Consider the following 24,784-nt stretch of genomic DNA (forward strand, 5'->3'; position numbering starts at 1 on the left):
CCTAGAGCATCCAGCTCAGGTGAACAAAGAGACTACACCACTGGACCCCTCAAGACACTGTCTACATAAGGCCATCCCACAAAGACTGGGAGGCATAGCAGTCCTATCTAATACGTAGAAGCAAATACAAGGAGACAGCTAAAATGGGGAGACAAAGAAACAACCTCCAAATGAGAGAAAAGAAGGAATCTCTGAAAAAAGAACTAAATGAGATGGAGGCAAGCAACCTATCAGACATAGAGTTTAAAGCAATGGTTATAAAGATGGTTAAGGAACTTAGTGCAAATTACAACAGCATGAAAAGTGAAATAGAGGCAATGAACAAGAACCAGACAGAAATAAAGAATAATATATTTGACACCAAAAACACCCTGGAAGGGATTAAAAAATAGATTGGATGAAGCAGAGGATAGAATCAGCAATTTGGAAGACAAGGTAGAAATAAATACCCAATTAGAACAACAAATAAAAAAAAGAAGTAAAAAGCAGGAAAATAGCTTACGGGAGCTCTGGGACAACAAGAAATGTAAGAACACCCACTTTATAGGAATACCAAAAGGGGAAGAGGGTGAGCAGGAACAGAGAATGTGCTTAAAGAAATAATGATAGAAAACTTCCCTAACCTGGTGAAGGAAAATGTCACACAAGTTCAGGAGGCACAGATAGTAGAAATCAAGATAAACCAAAACAGACCCACACCTAGACACATCATAATTAAAATGGCAAATGTTAAAGGCAAAGAAAAAATCTTAAAGGCAGTGAGAGACAGAAAATTACCTACAAAGGAGTTCCCATTAGAATGTCAGCTGACTTCTCAACAAAAACACTTCAGACCAGAAGGAAGTGGTATAAAGTACTCAAAGTAATGAAAAGTAAGGGCCTAAATCCAAGACTACTGTATCCAGTGAGGCTTTCATTTAAAATTGAAGGTAAAATAAAAAGCTTTCCAGAAGAAAAAAGTTAAAGAATTACATTACCACCAAACCAGCAATTCAGAAGTGTTAAAGAAATTGCTTTAAGAAGGAGAAAAGGGCACTAGCCAGTTTGGCTCAGTGGATAGAGCGTCAGCCTGCGGGTTCAATTCCAGTCAAGGGCACATACCTTGGTTGCAGGCTCCTCTCCAGCCCAGGTCCTGGTTGGGGCTCGAGCAGGAGGCAACCAATCGATGTGTATCTCTCACATCAATATTTCTCTCTGTCTTTCCCTCTCTCTTCCACTCTCTCTAAAAATCAATGGAAAAATATCCTCGGGTGAGGACTTAAAAAAAAGAAGAACCTAGAACAAGCTCTCCAAAAAGAGAGCTTTTATTTCATCTGGAATAAAAAAAAAAGACCCCAAATAGCCACAGCAATACTGAGAAAGTAGAACAAAGTGGGAGAGATCACAATACCAGATATCAAGCTATATTCCAAGCCACGGTTCTCAAAACTGCCTGGTACTGGAACAAGAACAGATATATAGACCAATGAAACAGAACAGAGAACCTAGAAATCAACCCAAGCCATTATGTTCTATCAATATTTGACAAAGGAGGAAAGAGAATACAATGGAGTCGAGACAGTCTCTTCAATAAATAATGCTGAGAAAATTGGTCAGATACATGCAAAAATATGAAACTAGATCACTAATTTACACCATACACAAAAATAAACTCAAAACAGTTAAAGGACTTAAATGTAAGATGGGAAACCATAAAAATCTTAGAAGAATCCATAGGCAGCAAAACAGTAGACATATGTCATAGCAATATATTTACCAATACACCTCCTAGGGCAGTGATGGCGAACCTATGACACGCGTGTCAGAGGTGACATGCGAACTCATTTTTTTGGTTGATTTTTATTTGATAAATGCTATTTAAATATATAAAATAAATATCAAAAATATAAATCGTTGTTTTACTATGGTTGCAAATATCAAAAAATTTCTATATGTGACACAGCATCAGAGTTAAGTTAGGGTTTTTCAAAATGCTGACACGCCAAGCTCAAAAGGTTCACCATCACTGCCCTAGGGCAATAAAGAAAAATGAGAAAATAAACAAATGGGACTTCATCAAAATAAAAAGCTTCTGCACAGCAAAAGAAACCATCAACAAAACAACAAGAAAGCCCACTGCATGGGAGAACATATTTGCCAATGTTATCTCAGATAAGGGTTTAATCTCCAACATTTACAGGGAACTCACACAACTTAACAAAAGGAAGATAAACAATCCAATCAAAAAATGGGCAAAGAACCTAAATAGACACTTTTTGAAAGAGGAGATACAGAAGGCCGAGAGACATATGAAAACATGCTCAAAGTCACTAATCATTCAAGAGATGCAAATCAAAACAACAATGAGGTACCATCTCACACCTGTCAGAATGCCTATCATCAACAAATCAACAAACGACAAGTGCTGGAGAGGATGTGGAGAAAAAGGAACCCTTGTGCACTGCTGGTGGGAATGCAGACTGGTGCAGCCACTCTGGAAGACAGTACAGAGATTCCTCAAAAAGTTAAAAATGGAACTCCCATTTGATCCAGTAATCACACTTCTTGGAATATATCCCAAGAAACCAGAAACACCCATCAGAAAGGATATATGCACCCTTATGTTCACAACGGCACAATTTACAATAGCTGACATTTGGAAACAGCCTAAGTGCCCATCAGCAGATGAGTGGATTAAAAACTGTGGTACATCTACACAATGAAATACTATGCTGCTATAAAAAAGAAGGAACTCTTACCATTTGCAACAGCATGGATGGAACTAGAGAACATAATGCTAAGTGAAATAAGCCAGTCGGAGAAAGATAAATATCACATGATCTCACTCATTTGTGGAATATAATGAACAATATAAACTGATGAACAAAAACAGTTCCACAGACAAGGTGACTCTGAACAGACAGTCCAACCTCAGAGAGAAGGCCGGGGGGGGGGGGGGGGGAGTTGGGAGGGGGAGGGGTTAGAGATCAACCAAAGGACTTGTATGCATGCATATTAGCCTAACCAATGGACACAGACACTGGGGCCGTGGGGCTTGTCTTGGGGGGTGAGACAGGCTGGAGGTGTCAATCAGGGAAAAAGTAGACATATGTAATAGTTTAAACAATAAAAAAAAGAAGAAGAAAAGGAGACAGAGAGGATCCTAGCCATAAAAAAATTAAAATGGCAATAAAAATTACTTATCAATAATTACCTTAGAGCCTGCCTCGAGCCTAAGAGCAGCAGCCTCATGTGGCCTGCCCCTGTCCAAGGAGCAGCAGCTGTGTGAGCAGCCCGCTTCCCCGTCCAAAGAGCTGCAACCACAGGAGCAGTCTGACCTGTCCAAGGAGCAGCAGCCGCACGAGCAGTCTTCCTACATCTGAGGAAAGGCAGCCCTGTGCAGCCCGCTCCCATCCGAGGAGCAGCAGCTGCACACAGCCCGCACCCTGCACTAGTCCGAGGAGCAGCAGCTGCATAGGCATCTTGCCCTCACCCAAGCAGCAGCAGCCACACGAGCAGCCTTCCCAATCCGAGGAACAGCAGCTGTGTGAGCACCCCATCCCCATCCGAGGAGCAGCAGTTCTGCAAGCGGCCCGGCCCCATTCGAGGAGCAGCAGCAGCCCACCCAGGTCGGAGGAACAGCAACCACAGGAGCAGACCGCCCACATCCGAGGAGTGGCAGCTCTATGCAGCACGCACCGGTCCCAGCAGCAGAGCCACAACAGCCTGCACCTGTCCGACGAGCAGCAGCCGGTCCTAGGAGCAGTAGCCCCACAATCAGCCCACCACATCAGAGGAACAACAGCAGCATGCAGCCAGCCCCCATTCAAGGGTCAGCAACCACATGAGCTGTCTGCCCCAGTTCGAAGAGTAGCAGCTGCATGTGTAGTCCACCCCATTCAAGGAACAGCAGCCTCATGATCAGCACATCCTCTGTCTGAGGAACAGCAGCTGTGTGTGAAGCCTCCCCCCATCAGCCAGAGGAGCCACCACGGTGGTGAACAGCGCCCACCATAGGAGCTCCTGCCAACTGAGGAGCAGCTGCTACAACAACCGCCAGAGGAGCAACCACAGCCCAAGGAGCCACTGCCACCCAAGGAGCAGCCCCTGAACGACTCAACATCTAGATATGTTGGTGAGATCAAACATGGGTAGACAAAGAAACCCCCAAAGGAAAGAAAAGAAGGACTCGCCAAAAAAGCAGCTAAATGAAACCGAGGCATGCAGCAAGACAAAAAAAGAATTCAGATTTAGGGTCCTAGAATGCATAAACCGAATGGAGGAAAAAATCAACAACTTATGCAAGAAGCAAGAAGAAGCAGATGAAAAAAATTAATAAATTATGTAAGAACCAAGAAGAAATGAAGAGTGAAATACCTGCAATAAAACACACCAATGAAAGTTTCAGCAATAGACTAGGATAAGCGGAGGACCGAATTAGCGAATTAGAAGACAGGGAAACAAAACACACCCAAACTGAACTGCAATTGGAGAAAAAAATGAAAAGACAGGAGGAGAACCTAAGGGAGCTATGGGACAACATGAAACGAAACAACGTACGAATAATAGGGGTGCCAGAACAACAGAAAGAGGAACAAGACTTAGAAAACCTACTTGAAGAAATAATATCAGAAAACTTCCCTGAGGTGGGGAAGAAAAAAGTCACACAAGCACAGAGAGTCCCAAAAAAGGTGAACCCAAAAAGACCCACACCAAGATACATCATAATTACCATGGCAAATGTTCAGGACAAAGAGAGAATCTTAAAGGCTGCAAGAGAGAGGGAAAGTTACATACAAAGGATCTCCCATTAGATTATCAAATGATTTCTCAACAGAAACACATCAGGCCAGAAAAGAATGGACGGAAATTTACAGTGATACAAAGCAAAGGACTGAATCCAAGAATACTCTATCCAGCAAGGCTATCATTCAAAATTGAAGGGGAAATAAGAAGCTTCAGAGGCAAAATAAGGCTAAGGGAGTTTATCACCACCAAGCCAGCAATGCAAGAAATGCTAAAGGGACTGGTGTAAAAAAGAAGAAATAAAAAGCTCAGAAAGAAAACGGTGACAAAAAATAGAAATGGCTACAAACAAATACCTTTCAATAATAACTTTAAACGTAAACGTACTAAATGCTCCAATCAAAGGACATTGAGTGGCTGAATGGATAAAAAAAAACATGACCCATACATTTGCTGTCTACAAGAGACCCACCTCATTAGAAGGGACTCACACAGACTGAAAGTGAAGGGATAGAAAAATATCTTTCCGGCAAATGGAAATGAAAAAAAAGCTGGGGTAGCAATACTTATATCGGACAAAATAGACCTCAAAGTGAAGGCCATAACAAGAGACAAGGGAGGCCACTTCATAATACTAAAGGGATAGATACAACAAGAGGATATAACCCTGATAAACATATATGCACCCAATGCAGGAGCACCCAAATACATAAAAAAACTCCTGGAAGATATCAAGGGAGAGATGGACAACAATACAATCATAGTAGGGGACTTTAATACACCACTGACATCACTGGATAAATCCTCTAGACAAAAAATCGGCAAAGAAACAGCAATCCTAACTGATACACTAGATCAGATGGTCCTAATTGACATCGTCAGAACATTTCACCCCAAAGCCACGAAATAAGCGTTCTTCTCAAGTGCTCATGGGACATATTCAAAAATAGACCACATATTGGGTCACAAACAAAGTCTCCCCAAATTCAAGAAGACTGAAATCATACCAAGCATCTTCTCAGACCACAAGGGCATAATATTAGAAATAAAATACAATAAAAACAACCCCAAATACTCAAACACTTGGAAGCTGAATAGCATGTTATTAAATATTGATTGGGTTACCAATGAGAACAAGAAGAAATTAAAAACATCCTGGAGATAAAAAACCAAGATGGCGGCATAGGTAAACACCAGAGTTAGCTGCCTCGAACAACCACTTCACAAATACAACTAAAAGACGGAACGGACATCACCCAGAACCACGGGAAAGCTGGATGAGGGGAAATTCTTCAACTAGAAGGAAAGAGAACAGCATACGAGACTCAGAGGAGGCGCAGTGAGGAAAATGCAATGGTGCGGAGGTGCGCGCGGAGCGGGCTGGTAGCTGAGGGCGCGGTTGTCCATTTCAATCGGGAGGGAGGCTCAGGCTCGGAGCTCCAGTTCTGGGCGAGTCTCTAGAGAGCCAGACTCAAACGGGAGAAGAGGGACTGTCTGGCATCAGTCGGAATGCGAGGGCAGCTTTCTCTCCGAGGTTTGCAGTGGTTGCTGGGACGCTGAGAAGCAGAGCCTCTGTGGACGGGACTGAGAGCAGCCATAACTGCCCCCCCTGTTTGATCCCGTGCAACCCGCCCCACCCAAGCCCTGCACAGAGCCATTTGCCGGATAGCCTCAGGCAAAGGCTAGATTAGCACCTCCCTAGAGGACAGAAGTTTTCCCACTGCAGACACAGCTGATTCTCACAGCCAGTTGGCCTGGAGGTCAAATCCCCCTAGTATTAACTACAACAATCAAGGCTTAACTACAACAAGACTGCGCACAAAGACCACTAGGGGGTGCACCAAGAAAGCATAAAAAATGCGGAGACAAAGAAACAGGACAAAACTGCCAATGGAGGATATTGAGTTCAGAACCACACTTCTAAGGTCTCTCAAGAACTGTCTAGAAGCCGCCGATAAAGTTATTGAGATCCTCAAGAAATCTAATGAGACCCTCGATGTTATCATAAAGAACCAACTAGAAATTAAGCATACACGGACTGAAATAACGAATATTATACAGACTCTCAACAGCAGACCAGAGGAGCGCAAGAATCAAGGCAAAGATTTGAAATGCGAAGAAGCAAAAAACACCCAACCAGAAAAGCAAAATGAAAAAAGAATCCTAAAATACGAAGATAGTGTAAAGAGCCTCTGGGACAGCTTCAAGCATACCAACATCAGAATTATAGGGGTGCCAGAAGAAGAGAGAGAGAGCAAGATATTGAAAACCTATTTGAAGAAATAATGACAGAAAACTTCCCCTACCTGGTGAAAGAAATATACTTACAAGTCCAGGAAGCGCAGAGAACCCCAAACAAAAGGAATCCAAAGAGGACCACACCAAGACACATCATAATTAAAATGCCAAGAGCAAAAGACAGAGAGAATCTTAAAAGCAGCAAGAGAAAGAAACTCAGTTACCTACAAGGGAATACCCATACGACTGTCAGCTGATTTCTCAACAGAAACTTTGCAGGCCAGAAGGGAGTGGCAAGAAATATTCAAAGTGATGAATACCAAGAACCTACAACCAAGATTACTTTATCCAGCAAAGCTATCATTCAGAATTGAAGGTCAGATAAAGAGCTTCACAGATAAGGAAAAGCTAAAGGAGTTCATCACCACCAAACCAGGATTATGTGAAATGCTGAAAGGTATCCTTTAAGAAGAGGAAGAGGAAGAAAAAGGTAAAGATACAAATTATGAACAACAAATATGCATCTATCAACAAGTGAATCTAAGAATCAAGTGAATAAATAATCTGATGAACAGAATGAACTGGTGATTATAATAGAATCAGGGACATAGAAAGGGAATGGACTCACTATTCTTCGTGGGGAAAGGGGTGTGGGAGATGCGGGAAGATACTGGACAAAAATTGTGCACCTAGGGATGAGGACAGTGTGGAGGGTAAAGGCAGAGGGTGGGGTGTGAACTGGGTGGAGGGGAGCTATGGGGAGGACAAAAGAGGAACAAATGTAATAATCTGAACAATAAAGATTTACTAAAATAAAAAATAAATAAATAAACATCCTTGAAACTAATGACAATGAAAACACTACAATCCAAAACCTATGGGACACAATGAAAGCAGTCTTGAGAGGGAAGTTTATAGCTCTACAGGCCTATCTCAACAAAGAAGAGAAAAAATGATAGTAAGTCATCTAAATCTACATCTCAAAGAATTAGAAGGAAAGCAACAAGAAAAGCCCAGAGTGACCAGAAGGAAAGAGATAATAAAGATGAGAGCAGAAATAAATGACATAGAGACCAAAAAAACAATACATGAAATCAATGAAACAAAGAGCTGGTTCTTTGAAAGGATAAACAAGATTGATGAACCTCTAGCCAGGCTCACCATGAAGCAAAGAGAGAGGACCCAAATAAACAAAATCAGAAATGAAGGCGGCGAAATAACAACAGACCCCAGAGAAATACAAATGATTGTTAAAAAATACTATGGACAACTCTACTCCAACAAACTAGACAACCTGGAGGAAATGGACATATTCCTAGAAAAATACAACATTCCAAAACTCAGTCAGGAAGAATCTAAAAATCTCAACAGGCCAATAACTATGGAAGAAATTGAAGCAGTCATCAAAAAGCTTCCCCCAAACAAAAGCCCAGGACCAGACGGCTTCACAGGGGAGTTTTACCAAACATTCAAGGAAGAACTAAAACCTATCCTCCTCAGACTACTACAAAAAATTCAAGAGGAAGGAACACTTCCAAGCTCATTCTATGAAGCCAGCATCACCCTAATACCAAAACCAGGTAAAGACAACACAATGAAAGAGAATTACAGGCCAATATCCCTCATGAACATAGATGCCAAAATCCTCAACAAAATCTTAGCAAATCGGATCCAGCAGTACATCAGAAAGATCATACACCATGACCAAGTAGGATTTATCCCAGGGATGCAAGGATAGTACAATATCCGCAAATCAATAAATGTGATACATCACATAAACAAATTGAAAGAAAAAAACCACATAGTCATAACAATTGATGCAGAAAGAGCATTTGACAAAATCCAACACCCATTTTTGATAAAAACTCTCAGCAAGGTGGGAACAGAAGGATCATACCTCAACATAATAAAAGCCTTATATGACAAACCCACAGCCAACATCATACTCAATGGACAAAAACTAACACCATTTCCCCTAAGAACAGGAACAAGACAGGGATGCCCACTCTCACCACTCCTGTTCGACATAGTACTGGAAGTATTAGCCATTGCAATTAGACAAGAAGAAGAAATAAAAGGCATCCAAATTGGAAAAGAAGAAGTAAAACTGACCTTATTTGCAGATGACATGATATTATACATAAAAAACCCTAAAGACTCCATCAAAAAACTATTAGACTTAATAAATGAATTTGGCAATGTAGCAGGATACAAAATTAACCCCAAGAAATCTATGGCATTTCTATACACCAATAGTGAACTTACAGAAAGAGAGACTAAAAAAACATTCCCATTTACCATCGCACCACAAAAATTAAGCTACCTAGGGATAAACTTAACTAAAGAGGTAAAAGACCTCTACTCAGTAAACTACAGGACGTTGAAAAAAGAGATAGAGGAAGACATAAACAGATGGAAGAACATACCATGTTCTTGGATTGGTAGAATCAACATCATTAAAATGTCCATATTACCCAAAGCAATCTATAAATTCAACACACTTCCCATTAAAATACCAATGGCATATTGCACAGACCTAGAACGAACTCTCCAAAAATTCATCTGGAATTAAAAAAGACCCCAAATAGCTGCAGCGATCCTGAGAAAGAACAAAGTAGGTAGGATCTCAATACCAGATATCAAGCTGTATTACAAAGCCACTGTTCTCAAAACTGCCTGGTACTGGCACAAGAACAGACATATAGATCAATGGAATAGAATAGAGAACCCAGAAATTGGCCAAACCAATATGCTCAATTAATATTTGACAAAGGAGGCAAGAACATAAAATGGAGTCAAGACAGTCCCTTCAATAAATGGTGTTGGGAAAATTGGACAGATACATGCAAGAAAATGAAACTAGACCACCAACTTACACCATACACAAAAATAAACTCAAAATGTATAAAGTACTTAAATATACGATGGGAAACTATAAAAATACCAGAAGAATCCAAAGGCAACAAAATCTCAGACATATGCCGAAGCAATTTCTTCACTGATACAGCTCCTAGGGCATTGGAAACTAAAGAGAAAATAAACAAATGGGACTACATCAAAATAAAAAGTTTCTGCACAGCAAAAGAAACCATCAACAAAACAACAAGAAAGCCCACTGCATGGGAGAACATATTTGCCAATGTTATCACCGATGAGGGTTTAATCTCCAACATTTATAGGGGACTCATACAACTTAACAAAAGGAAGATAAACAATCCAATCAAAAAATGGGCAAAGGACCTAAATAGACACCTTTCAAAAGAGGACATGCAGAAAGCCAAGAGACGTATGAAAACATGCTCAAAGTCACTAATCATCTGAGAGATGCAAATCAAAACAACAATGAGGTATCATCTCACACCTGTCAGAATGGCTATGATCAACAAATCAACAAACGACCAGTGCTGGAGAGGATGCGGAGAAAAAGGAACACTCGTGCACTGCTGGTGGGAATGCAGACTGGTGCAGCCACTATGGAAAACAGTATGGAGTTTCCTTAAAAAGTTAAAAATGGAACTCCCATTTGACCCTGTGATCCCACTTCTACGAATATATCCCAAGAAACCAGAAACACCCATCAGAAAGGATATATGCACCCCTATGTTCATAGCAGCACAATTCACCATAGCTAAGATCTGGAAACAGCCTAAGTGCCCATCAGTAGATGAATGGATTAGAAAACTGTGGTACATCTACACAATGGAATACTATGCTGCTATAAAAAAGAAGGAACTCTTACCATTTGCAACAGCATGGATGGAACTGGAGAGCATTATGCTAAGTGAAATAAGCCAGTCAATGAAGGAAAAATACCACATGATCTCACTCATTTATGGGTAATAAAGACCATTATAAACTTATGAACAAAAATAGATACAGAGGCGGAGCTGCCTTGAACAAACTGTCAAACTACAACAGGAAGGCCAGGGAGTGTTGGGTGGCAGGAGGGGAGTGGTAAGAAATCAACCGAAGAACTTGTATGCATGCATATAAGCATAACCAATGGACATAAGACACTGGGGGGTAGGGGAGGCCAGGGGATTGTCAAGGGCGGGGGGAAAAAGGAGACATATGTAATACTCTTTGTAATACTTTAAGCAATAAAACAATAAAAAAAAATAATAATAATAATTACCTTAAATGTAAATGGATTAAATGCTCCAGTCAAAAGACATAGGGTGACTGAATAGATAAGAAAACATGACCCATATATATGCTCTCTACAAGAGAGCCACCTCAGAACAAAAGATACACACAGACTGAGAGTGAAGGGATAGAAGAAAATATTCCATGCAAAAGGAAAGGAAACAAAACCTGGGGTACATACCGTATCAGACAAACTAGATTTCAAAACAAGGGCCATAACAAGAGACAAAGAAGGCCATTACATAATATTAAAGAGAATGATTCAACAAGAAAATATAACCCTTGTAAACATATATGTACCCAATAAAGGAGCACCCAAGTACATAAAAACTCTTGATGGACTTTAAGGGAGAGAATGACTGCAATACAGTCACAGTAGGGGACTTTAACACCACACTGACATCACTGACCTTCCAGACAAAAAATTAACAAGGAAACAGATCTTAAATGACATACTAGGTCAGATGGACCTAACTGATATTAACAGAACATTTCACATTTTCATATACATTTTTCTCAAGTGCACCTTGAACATTTTCAAAGATAGACCCCATGTTAGGGCACAAAACAAGTCTATACAAATTCAAGAAAATTGATATAATACCAAGCATCTTCTCAGAACACAATGGAAAAAAGTTAGAAATCAACTACAATAAAAAAAATTCAAAAACACTCGATTACATGGAGGCTAAATAGCATGTTATTAAACAATGAATGGGTTGCCAATGAGATCAAGCAATAAATTAAAAACTTCCTGGAAACAAATGAAAATGAACACACAACCACCCAAAACCTATGGGACACAGGGAAAGTAGTGAGAGGGAAGTTTATAGCACTGCAGGTCTACCTCAAGAAACAAGAAAAAGGACCAATAAACTATCTAACCCTACAACTAAATGAATTAGGAAGAGAACAGAAAGAAAAGCCGAGAGAAAGTAGAAGGAAGGAAACAATAAAAATCAGAGTGGAAATAAATGACATAGGAAAAAAAAAAAGGGCACAAAAGATCAATACATCCAAGACCTTATTCTTTGAAAACATAAAATTGATGAACTCCTAGCCAGACTCATCAAAAAACAAAGAGAGAGGACCCAAATAAATAAAATCAGACATGAAAGAGGCGATATAACAAACACCACAGAAATACAAAGGATTGCAAGCAAATACTATGAACAACTATATGCCAACAAACCGGACAACCTGGGTGAAATGGACAAATTCCTAGAAACATACAATCTTCCAAAAGTCAATCAGGAAAAATCAGAAAAACCTGAGTAGGCCAATAACAACTGATGAAATTGAAGCAGTAATTTAAAAACTTCCAGCAAACAAAAGTCTTGGACCAGTTGAATTTTAGCAAACATTCAAAGAAAAACTAATACTTGTCCTCCTCAAACTATTCCAAAAAGTTACGAGAAAGGAACACTTCTAGGCTCTTTTTAAGAAGCCAGCATTATGCTAATTCCAAAACCAGTTAAAGACACTACAAAAAAAGAAAATTACAAGCCAATTATCTCTGATGGACACAGATGCTAAAATCCTCAACAAAATATTAGCAAATAGAATCCATCAATATGTTAAAAAGATCAGACACCATGATCAAGTGGGATTTATTCTGGGGAGGCAAGGCTGGTACAATATTCGCAAATCAATAAATGTAATACATCACATAAACAAATTGAAAGATAAAAACCACATCATCATATCAATAGAAACAGAAAAGGCATTCAAAAATCAGATCTTTTCTAATATCCCTTCTTTGCTTAATGAATTTTAAAATTAAAAAAAAACTCCTTGATACATGTTCTTTTTCATATGTGCTGAATTTAGTGATTTGAAAGTGAAATTAAAGTCTAGGGTAGCTGCAGAGAGAAAAATAAAATCAATATCAAATTTCAGAAATATATGAGAATTTTCAGAGTTGGTTCAAACTACCTATTATGGGCTCTAACATGAGAATGTTGCTTTGGAAAAAGTGACTCTTGTCAAGTGTCATCGAATTAACATAAGAAAAAAAATACTAATAAGTAGGTATATTACTAAATACTAATAAGTAGGTATATTACATACATATAATCATCCCAAATTCAAAGACAAGTTAGCTTATATAGTGTTACATTTTAAGATGAGACTGACATATTTGAGCAGTTGTCCCTGTAACTTATGAGGTAATCACTGAAATTCAGTTACTCCCATAATAGCTAAAAACAAATACAAAAACCATTCAAGAATGACCACAAATACAGTCTTTATTCTCTATGGTTCCAGAAACCAATCACAAGCCCATCTGTGTGAGACCTAGTTAATAAGAACATTATTTGAGAGGTGTACAAAGAGAAGGATGGATTGCCTAGAGGAAAAAGTCATTTATTAGAATGTGACAAGCTTTTAAATGTTTGCATTATCATTAACCAACTGCCTGGTTCTGTTTCCCACCCTGCAGACTCCATTCAAAGCTATCAGAGGAGCAAAACTGGAAAGCAGGCTCATGTCTAAAACACTCACACCCTCTTCTGACCCTTTTGGAGTACTACATGCACACCTGTCACTGAAGTAGAAAACGCTAATAAAACTATAAAGTAATAACAATGCAAGTAACATTTTCTACATAATTTTATATTCAAAATTCCCTTAATAAACCTAAATGTAGCTTAATAAAAATGTGAAAGACCAAATCTTCTATATAAAATTTATGCCCATGAAAAGAAAACCAACTATGTTCTCTTAACATTTTAAAAGTTTATGTATTTGCTAATTTTATTATAAAAACTACGGTAACATTACTTTGTGTGCCAGACACTGGGTATGAATAAACTAGTTCAATCCTAACAACAACCTTATGAGGCAGGCATCACCTTACAAATATGTAAAGTGAGGCACAATGAAGGTAAACAGCATGCCCAGGATCATGCACCTGGGTGGTAAGGCTAAATTCAAACTCAATAACTGTGATGCTTACTAACTGTGAGACTTATTTATACCTAAAATATCCCTCTGAGTTAAAATGAAGTTGATATAATAAAATTAAACATAATTTAAATAGAGAAAAAATTTAAGTTATAAGTAAAATAACTCATCCAAATCTCTAATTTTAAACAAAGTCCCAAATGGTACAAAAATATTATATGAAATAGTTTTGGTCATTTTCACATTCCATCTCCCTTGAAGATTCTGATCTAGGTATCTGTGATATAGCTTTTATGCATTCTTTTTACTCCCCATTCCTTTTTTCCATCAAACTATGCCCTTATTTATCTATGATCTGGTTCTTTAAAAGAAAAGAAAAAATCTAGTCCATACTGTATGCTTTATTTTTCTTCTATAAAGCAGAACTACTTACCTATTCCTATCTAAATTACCTACTTCATTGAAATATTTCCAGTGCCTGGCTGGTGTGGCTCATATTTGAGTGTCAGCCTATGAACCAGGAGGTTATAGTTTGATTCCCAGTCAGGGCACATGCCCAGGCTGCAGGCTCAATCCCAAGTAGGGAGTGTGCAGGAGACAGCCTATCAATGATTCTTTCTCATCAATGTTTCTATCTCTCTCTCCCTCTCCCTTCCTCTCTGAAATCAATAAAAATATATTTTTAAAAAGATATTTGCATTAAGACAGTAAATCCAAATAGCATCACCAATTTCTTCTCATTGCAAGCATGATATTCTCATCTGCCTAGAAATAGAGTATCCCTACTTGAAATCAGGGCTGACAGACTAATCTAAGATTTCTAAAAATACTAACAAACAGGATATGAAGGCACAGTGTCTAATGATCTGTAGTTTAAAAACAAGATCTATCTAGAACATCTCTAAATTCAGTTTGCCTATTTAAAGCTATTTATAATATAAAAAATTAAGAACACTTAATAATCCAAGCATGGGATAACCAAACTCACTGCCATTCATGACCAGAAGATTCACCATGGTAAAGAACAAAACCTTCATTTAGATTTCTATTTTATAACTATGTTTTCATTTCACAATGCTAATTTAAAGTACACTTAGAGAAATCCAAAGTATTAAAAACATATAAACTGTACCAGTTTTAATTTGTTAGATCCAAAAACAAAATGGTTATATTTTAGTATAATAATTGATCATATTGCTAAAGAATTCATCATAACATTATGCTTATCTCCCAAATCTAAGCTATATAACAAAAAGAGCACAGGTAATACATATGAAAAGATGACAAGGAATCAAGTCCCTGCAAATCCCAAAACCATTTTTACCTCTGTCTGCAGGATGGCAGCCCTTTGTTCCTTAGCAGTCAAGGATTCCTTCAGCACTTCAATGTGTTGCTTACTGTCCGAGAACTGGTTCGTAAGTGTTTCTAGCTTTGTCTGTAGAGCTAAGAGTTCTGTGTCCTTTCTGGAGAGCTCCTGCTTCACCTGACCAATCTATAGAAAAAAACAAAATGCTGTAAGGAAAATAGAAATAAAACACCCACCTCTGATCTGGATCTTTGACAAATCTAAGTCACAAGATATGAAACTAAAAGCAGCATTAATCATTAATTTTATGAGAGAACATAAGTCATCTCTTTGCATCATCCAATCTTAGATATTCACAAAGCTTATTTGACTAATAGGGAAATTTCCAGTTTTATTTATTGTGTCTCTTAAACATTTTTTTAAATCCCTTAGAAAAGGAATGGAAAGAGAAAAATTCCAATTCAATTAGAATACTATGACACATTAATAAGAATATGAACTACACTTTTTTCATTTCGTGAAGTCAGGCCTTTTCAGAACATAAATCAGAATTAGTGTAGATGTAATTCAGAAAAGAAAAAACACTTTCTAGTATTGCTATTTAAATTTAAAATCAAAAGCTGACTGTGCTATATTTTTTATTAAGATTTTTCTCATTCTCAAAAGTTTACATAAAATCTTTATCTTAAAATCCACTTTGTATTATAAGACATTATAAATGTGTGCTTTTAAATATTTATAATTTTGATGAGTTGGGAGTATTGACCTAAAAAAAGACTTCGCCTACAAAATTATATTACCTGTAACATGCCATTCTAACTAAATGAAGATGACCTAAACAGAGAATGAATAACTCTTTCTGTAAGAATCTATATCATGTGTAATTTGACAGAGTAATTAATCCATATCAATAGGATTATTCATTCTCCTATAAATTTCTTTCATCTTAACTTAGAAATATTTATTTCTAACACCTCCTTTGCATTTGTGTTTCTAAAAATTTTTTAAATAGTCTTTTATTCTAAATGTAAGTCAAAGTAATAGAAATTAAATCTGCTTTTACATTATGTCTACTGCTTAGGAAGGTAACTGTGCACTGAAAGACAGATTAATTATTGGAAGTAGAAATATGACAAGAGGTCAATAATTTCAGTATCACTGATGAAAGGAAAAGTACTTTTTATTTTTCTAAAGAAAATATATGTAAAATATTTTATTGTAATAACCTTAGATATAATGGGCAAATCTTTTCAGAACAATTTTCCATGAAGAAATATAAAATAAATTTTACTTTAATTAAAATTAGACTTTTTAAAAGCCCTAAGAATAAATTTCAAGAAGAAGACAAGCATTTTTCTCATATGCATGAACTCCCATTTACAGATATAGTTATTCATTCAACAAATATTTGTGTACTTATTGCATGCAAAGTACTTGAGGAGACTAAGGACATCAGTGGAAGATAATTATAAATAGCATCTATTTTCATCCTGTAATATATAGGAGTTATCACATACTGGAATGGTATAGTGTCTTTCATGATATCCATTTACCAACAAACATCAAACATTAGTATTATCCTATCGCTAACATACAGAATGCACTAAAAACATATTTGCTGTATGAATGAATATTCAGGAGAAATGTTCAAAGTGTTATCACTTCCTCAGCTAAAGAACTATGGCTTAAAGATGACTCAAATTTCCAGCTAACTCTAATCATGTGATCAAAAATAAATATAAAATCTCAGTTTCCTATCATCTGCATTATGAATTTTCAAATAATGTTATATTGATCATAAAGACTGAGAAAATAAAGAAAATATTCTAAATAGAAAGCAGAGTTTAGAAGCACAAATTGTGTTTAAAAGTTAGGAGTACAAGCCTTGGTTTCCTAATTAGTAATAAGGAGAAAGTGAACCAGTGCCACTATGTTGTTTAGAGATTAAATAAAATAATGTATGAAAGTGATTAGCTTGTTGTTTAAAACAAAAATAAATTACTTAATAGTAGCTGAGAAAAAAAGAGGGAAGTTATGGATTATCTTCTCTAGACAATACATGGTTACCACAAACCAAATTAGACCCTTTCAGATAGAATGTTTCACTTCTCGCCCTGTACTAGAAAGTGGTCCATAAACAGCAAACATACCAAATTAGCATAAGGTTTTTTTTAATGCTGCATTCTAGTCTTATCCCACAATTGTTTTCAGAGTAGTTTCTTCTGACACTTGTGTGACAAATGTGTGCACAGCCTAGTATAAGGTAGTAGAGTGAAGAGCTTATCAGCACAGGTTCTGGAACCAGATTACTTATGTAAAAATCAAACTCTGACTCTTACTGGCTGTTTCCTAAGCACCACTCTGTTACCTCAGTGTCCTCATCTATAAATTGAGGTTGATAATATACCTATTTAATAGGTTATAAAATGCTTATAATAAGTGCTCAAGTGTTAGCTAATTTATTATATTTTGAAATGAATTTTAAGTTCTTTAAGAAAGAAAACTGAATTTGATTTAAAGACTTTAATTATCTAATTTAGTAGGTAAGTCTAAATAACTCTAATCACTTTTTATACATCTTTTTTTATTTATTTTTTTTATTTCCAATTAACATTTTATACTCAATTTTTAACATTTCACACATTGTTTCTGCTCAACCAATTTCAGGACTTGGTGAAAAAGTTGAGTGGTCAGCTGGGTAATAGGATAACACAAGGGAAGCCTTTTTTCCAAGGCTGGCATATGAATAAAGTACCTATGCCGCCATCTTGCTTATACAGCTATTTTATAGAAAGGAACATTTTTTTGCAAAACCACCAAATGGAAACTTAAAGATGTCTACATATGAAGATAAAGCACTTTACTCAAGAATTTCAAATTCAAATAAATACTAGAACATCTGTATATACCTAAGAAGAAAAAGAAACTACCATTTATGTAAACCAACAAGTCTCTAGTAACAGGAAAGGAGTTGAGAATAAACAAGCTTTGAAGTACCATCCATACAGTGACAAAAGGAACAATAAAGAACCAGGTATAGGGCTTCCAGAACATGTGAGAGCTCACTGCACACAAGTGACATATGGTTCAAGCTGCTGAACAGGAGTTGGTTAAAGAGCAGAGCAGGCTGGTTAGTGCCAGTACTGGGCAAAGCTGCCAACCATAGGAAATGAAAAGTGTAAGCCATCCAGAAGCCAGAGCTAGCAGGGTCCCACTGTGGGATCACTGCACACAAGAGGGTAAATCTTACGGCAAAGACCTCAGCCTGAAGACCAGCCGCTCTCTTTTTCAGCTCCTCCCCTTGAGCCTCTTTCGAACTTAGTTCCTCCTTCAGTTGCTCTACCTGTCACGACATTATTATTCTTTTTTATTTATGTGTCAACTTGGATCTTATCTGCTTTTGAGCCAGAGCAGTAACTGGAAGTAACAATAATATATATTGGTAACCCAATCAAATCTGTTTCCCTAATTCCCTCTTCAAAGGACCCTAGATGGTTTCTCTATTTTCACAGAGTTTTTAAAATTAACTGGGATGTGCTAATCAGCAAGTGAGAACCAGACCTTATATTGCTGAATATTTTTTCTCAAATTAGGACAAAAAATGAAAACTAAAAGAAAGTTTGAATATGTGAATTTTAAGTTTCAAATTAACATGAAATTGGCAGTAGTCATGTCATTAACAGCAGATTCTTAAAATAATAGTGGAATATTCTAGAGATTTATATGCCAGGTATGGGTACCACAGTAAGAAGTCAGAAACAGGAGGAATAGTTTTAATTGTCTCATTCCCTTACAATTTTCACTTCTGAGAAATTGGGGAATAATATAATTGGGATATGGCAGGAGGAAGGGGGATACTTATTTTCTAGGTAATCTATATGTATAAAAGGCTAAGTGACCAACCGTACATCCATCCAACCATCCGACCAACCAGCCAGTACATATGATGCACAACATTGACTCACGCATGCATGATACATATAAAGTTCTCACTGGCGCCAATCGCACGCAACCAATTAGCCAGTACATATGACAGGCACTGGCAATCCTATCTAATAAAAGGCTAATGTGCAAATCGACCAAATGGCAGAATGACCGATTGCTATGATGTGCACTGAACACCAGGGGAAGACGCTCAATGCAGGAGCTACCCCCTGGTGGTCAGTGCACTCCCACAGGGGAGCACTGCTCAGCCAGAAGCTGGGCTCACAGCTGGTGAGCACAGCGGCGGTGGCGGGAGCCTCTCCTGCCTCCACGGCAGCACTAAGGATGTTGGACTGCTGGCTTAGGCGTGCTGCCCCCCCCCCCCCCCCACGAAGAGCTCCCAGACTGCAAGGGCACAGGCCGGGCTGAGGGATTTCCCCCCCCAAGTGCACAAATTTCGTGCACCAGGCCTCTAGTTTAAAAACAAACATTTACTGCACAAATCTTTCTTTCAAATAATTTCCTTTCAATGTGCATGAATCCGTGCACCGGGCCACTAGTATTTTATAATTACAAGTATGATTTTTAATTAAACCACAACAAACCTGTAAACTGACAATTATAATAAACTAAATACTCCAATGCACCTAAATAGTTTATAGAATCTAAATGGCTTTAGATCTAAGGAAGGAATATTGTGTGAATTTATAAGTATAGAGAGACATGTGATACTTATCTTCACATATACCTGAAACACACATGGGAAACAATAAACCTGATACAAATGATCTTCTCCAAGGGACAGAGCAAATGGTTTTTCTTTATGGAACTATATTTGAAGAAAAAACATGATTTTATTTCAGCCATATCTGGATGGGGGCTGGGGGTATACTGGGTTCAGCTTCTTAGGGTTTTGACTTTTAAAATACTTCACAAGAGGTAGAGAACTAAATGCCTCACATAGTGAGAAAACCTCAACTGGATGTAATCCTACTAAATCATCTCAGCAATACTGATAGACATGAAATGTTAAACTATAATAATACATACTTTGCCTCATACAGGTAATTTTGTTTTAAATGAAAACTTGAAACAACTATAGAACATCTATAATTCTGAGTTTAATTCTGGGCAATTTCCACTTGAAAGAATTATTTTACAGGTATTCTTCCCTGAAGATTGATAAAACAGTATGAAGTGCTACATCATCAGTAAGGGCGTAGGAATAAGCATCAATTCTCAAACCCCTTTTTAAAATTACAATATCTCATACCATTACCTTATTTTTCATGAATTTAGAATGACTCCGATAGACCTCCATTTGCTTCATTTCTTCCTCCCGTTCTTCAGTACTCAGAGCCCCATTTGATTTCAGCATCTGAATTTCCTCTTCCAAGTCTCGAAGCCCACGCTCCATAGAGGAAATTTTTGAATCCTGAGGACAATGGAAGATTTACACATTAAAGTAGTCATGAGAAATCAGAGAAGTCAAACAACCCAGTCTTAGAGGTGTTAAATTTAATTAAAATAAATATGCAAGGAAATTGCTATCTAGCAATTGATACCTTACTTCTAAAATATATCCTTATGGTAATTTGAATGGAAAGAGGAAAACTCATCTGTAATATGATTTTTCCTTTATCTCTTCCTCTCATCTGCACCCTTTCAATTAAAGTTAAGAGAATTAACTAAAGAAATGAAAAACTCGTTAAAGTTTTTTGTACCTTATGGTCAATAGATATGTAGTGAAAACTTTTGTAATGTTAACAATAAAACCTTTTCCAGATATAATATCTTATCCTATTACTTGTGACTCCTAAAGGGTTTATTTCTGCCCACAAAATAAGGGGGGCATGTGTAACAGGGTTTCAAAGATTTATACAATGATGTGTGTAACTATATTTATAACTAGAGGCCCGGTGCATGAAAATTCATGCACTGGAGGAGGAGTCCCTCACCCCAGCCTGCCCCCTCACAGTCCGGGAGGCAACTTGGCGATCAAGGGAAGGTGACACCCCATCACACCTCTGCTGCTGCCACTGCTGGCAGCGCAAGCCTTGGCCTGCCCTGGTTACCTCAGCCTCAGGCGGCCCTGAGCGGCTGGGCAGCCACTATCTGAGGCTTGTCTGCGCCTTGGGCTGGCCCTGGGCGGCTGAGGGGACTGGGGGACTCCAGAGGCAGGCATGCGGAGCGGCTTGGCCCACCTGGGGGCAGGCCCGGCCTTGCCACGTGCCTGCCACCCTGGTGGGGCTGAGGGGACTGGGCACAGCCATCTTGTGGCTGTGGGAGCCGCCATCTTTGAGGGCAGGGTAGTCAATTAGCATAGTCCCTCCTTATTGGCTGTGGGAGCTGCCATCTTTGAGGGTGGGGAAGTCATTTAGCATATTCCCTCCTTATTGGCTATGGGTGCCATCATCTTTGAGGGTGGGGCAGTCAATTAGCATATTCCCTCCTTATTGGCTGTGGTAGCTGCCATCTTTGAAGGCGGGGCAGTCAATTAGCATATTCCCTCCTTATTGTCTGTGGGAACCATCATCTTTGAGGGTGGGGTAGTCAATTAGCATATTCCCTCTTTATTGGCTGTGGGCACCACCATCTTTGCAACAGCTTGACGGTCAATTAGCATATTCCCTCTTTATTAGATAGGATTAGATAGGATAATTAAGATTTTATAACATGCCACCGCAGAAAAGCAAAGAGATAAATAATTACATTAACAGTTACAGTTGCCCTAGCCAACTTGGCTCAGTGAATAGAGCATCAGCCTGCGAACTGAGGGGTCCCAGGTTCGATTCCAGCCAAGGGCACATGCCTTGGTTGCGGGCTTGATCCCCAGTGGGGGGCATGCAGGAGGCAGCCAATCAATGATTCTCTCTCATCATTGATGTTTCCATCTCTCTCTCCTTCTCCCTTACTCTCTGAAATCAATAAAGAAATATATTTAAAAAAAACAGTTACAGTTTCTCATACGCATAATCTTTTTCTTATACTGCTGCATACATATGAAATATTTCATAAATTTTTTTTAAAAACCACTGTCTTTGTAAACCATGACAACCACAAATATCACCTCCTAGTAGAATATCATTCCATATTCAATGTCTTGGCTTTGTTTGTGACTGTATCTAGTGATTACTTTAAATGTCATTAATTACAGAAAGACCACTTTATATGTTGTCAGTTACAGAAAAACTACACAAAACAGATATATTTATATCAATAGTTACATATGCTTATTCATCTAAGACAGGGGTGGGAAACCTCTTTCCTGCCAGGAGCCATTTGGATATTTATAACATTATTTGTGGGCCATACAAAACTATCAACTTAAAAATTAGCCTGCTATATTTGGTCAAGTATTTCATTAATTCACCCCTAATGCCTCTGCAGGGTCAGACCAAATAATTTCACAGGCTTTATGTAGTCTGTGGGCCGGATGTTCCCCATCCCTGATCTAAGAAAAAAAGATCTTAAAACATATCAATTAAGTGCAGGCTTTATTTTATTTGGGATTTTAGAGAAACCATCCTTTAGAAGGTAATTTTGAGAATGACTTCCTGTTACACTTTAGCTCAAGGATTGCTGGACTGACTCTCCTTGTTATCATGTAGATAAAAGTTAAAGGATTTATCATGAGACAACTACTACTAGCTATTAGGTTCAGGGGAGTGGAGGAGCATGTATTCCTCTGTCTTACATTACATACCCTTTAAAATTATCACAACAAAAAAAATATTTTTACAAATCTATTCAAATTAAACTTACATTTGATTCTAAATAAAATATATTAATCAGTACAATCAGAGATATTCTAAACCTAAGCCAGGATTTTACTTATTTAAAATTATTGGACCTTAGGCTACTACTTCAATTGCACTATCTGAAAATTCACTTTTGAGATGACTATAAATCTTCCTGGAAATATTAGGATGTAATACCTCAAGAATGACTAAAATACTAGGCATATGCATGTGATTAATCCACAAATGAAAGAAAGTGAAATGTGGTTCACCTCGGACATTAGCCTGGATGGCAATGAAAGAAGGCCAGGGGAAGGAGGGTGTGTATTTCTAGCACCGTTGGTACTCCACACAAGGCAAATAGCCTTCAACTAAGAACTCCAGCTCTGCACATCATACAGACAGATTCCACCTCTACAAAACCCTACAAAAGGAGCTTGCCAAGGAACATTACCCATCTTCTCCCTAATCCCAACACAGATAGGCAAATCAGCACCCACATCATGCAGAATAAAAGCTTCTCCCTAGAAGGGACCACAATTGCAGCTCTGAAAGCCATGTGGCAGGCGCAGACTGCACAGAAAATGAACCTGTCTGGCTACTCTCTGAAATCAGGCCAGAAAATTAATGCACGATGTGTTCAACTAGTTCCAGCACCAACTCAACTAGTACTCAGGCTGGGTTAATTCGAGGATAGTTCTTCCAATGAGGTTTCTTACTCCTAGAATCTATATATATAAAAGCCTAAGCGACCGATCGACCATTCGACTGGCTGACCGGTAGCTATGATGTGCAATGACCACCAGGGGGCAGACACTTAACACAGGAGCTGCTGAGCTGCGGTGACTTGGCAGCTGCAGTTCTCTAGGGTGTGTCATCCAAGAACTGCCCTCTTGCAATCCGGCATCCCTCGGGGGATGTTGGAGGGCCAGTTCCGGCCAGATCCCCACAGACCAGGCCGAGGGACTGAGCACCGGGCCTCTAGTGTATAATAATTAAGTAAATAAATTCCTTATCATCTTACTGGTCTGTACTTCTCCAGCCCTAGGTCTTCCATCATTAACCAACCAATCCCACTAAGTCTACTGAAATCCTGTTCCTCATTAAATTTCCATTTCCTCAACTTTTTTTCAATTCCCAATTCCAAGAATACATGGTTTTCCCAAAGAATATAACTTTCCAGAACTCTCTCCAGCACCACAAAGGAGCAAGGGAAATGTGTGGGCACCCTAGTTTCTCAAAGCCATTCCCCTTTATCTAAAGCTCATATTTAAAGCTCCATTTCACACTACTTTCCTCACTGCAGCCATCCAGGGACTTCCCAGTCACTCCTGCCTTTTTTTTTTTTAAATCTCTCTCAAGGATATGTTTTTATTGATTTTATTTTCTATTTCTTAAATCATCACCTGAGGATATTTTTCTATTGGTTTTTAGAGAGAGAGGAAGGGTAAGAGGAGGGGAAGACAGAGAGAGAAACATCAATGTGACAGAGACACATCAATTGGTTGCCTCCCACACGTGCCCCAACCGGGACCAGGACCAGTGATAGAGCCTTTAACTGCCTGCAACCGAGGTACATGACCTTGACTAGAATCGAATCCAAGACCCTTCAGTCGCTGGCTGACATTCTAACCACTGAGAAAACCTGGCTAGGGCTATTTTTATTTAGTTTAGAGAGGAAGGGAGAGAAAGAGAAACATCGATGTAAAAGAGGAACATCAATTAGTTGCCTCCCATACACACCCCAACTGGGAATCAAACCCACACCTTTTTGGTGTACAGGACAATGCTCCAACCA

General features: G+C 38.4%; 1 protein-coding gene across 16 annotated transcripts in view; it reads right to left on the bottom strand.

The window, feature by feature from the left end:
• The window catches only part of ERC1 (ELKS/RAB6-interacting/CAST family member 1), a 520,764-nt gene that overhangs the window by 368,343 nt on the left and 127,637 nt on the right, over positions 1–24,784 (bottom strand). For 9 of the 16 annotated variants that reach the window (XM_036301306.1, XM_036301300.1, XM_036301295.1 and 6 more), the window contains exons 5-7: positions 20,526–20,681; positions 18,573–18,665; positions 15,341–15,508 (exon numbers count right to left, since the gene is read on the bottom strand). In XM_036301306.1, coding sequence (XP_036157199.1) covers positions 15,341–15,508; positions 18,573–18,665; positions 20,526–20,681 — 417 coding nt within the window. The remainder of the gene's footprint in view (positions 1–15,340; positions 15,509–18,572; positions 18,666–20,525; positions 20,682–24,784) is intronic. The other 7 variants (XM_036301303.1, XM_036301304.1, XM_036301312.1 and 4 more) reach the window with 2 other exon arrangements.

This window comes from Myotis myotis, unplaced genomic scaffold, assembly GCF_014108235.1.
Source record: "Myotis myotis isolate mMyoMyo1 unplaced genomic scaffold, mMyoMyo1.p scaffold_m19_p_3, whole genome shotgun sequence".
In the NCBI taxonomy this organism is placed as follows: domain Eukaryota; kingdom Metazoa; phylum Chordata; class Mammalia; order Chiroptera; family Vespertilionidae; genus Myotis; species Myotis myotis.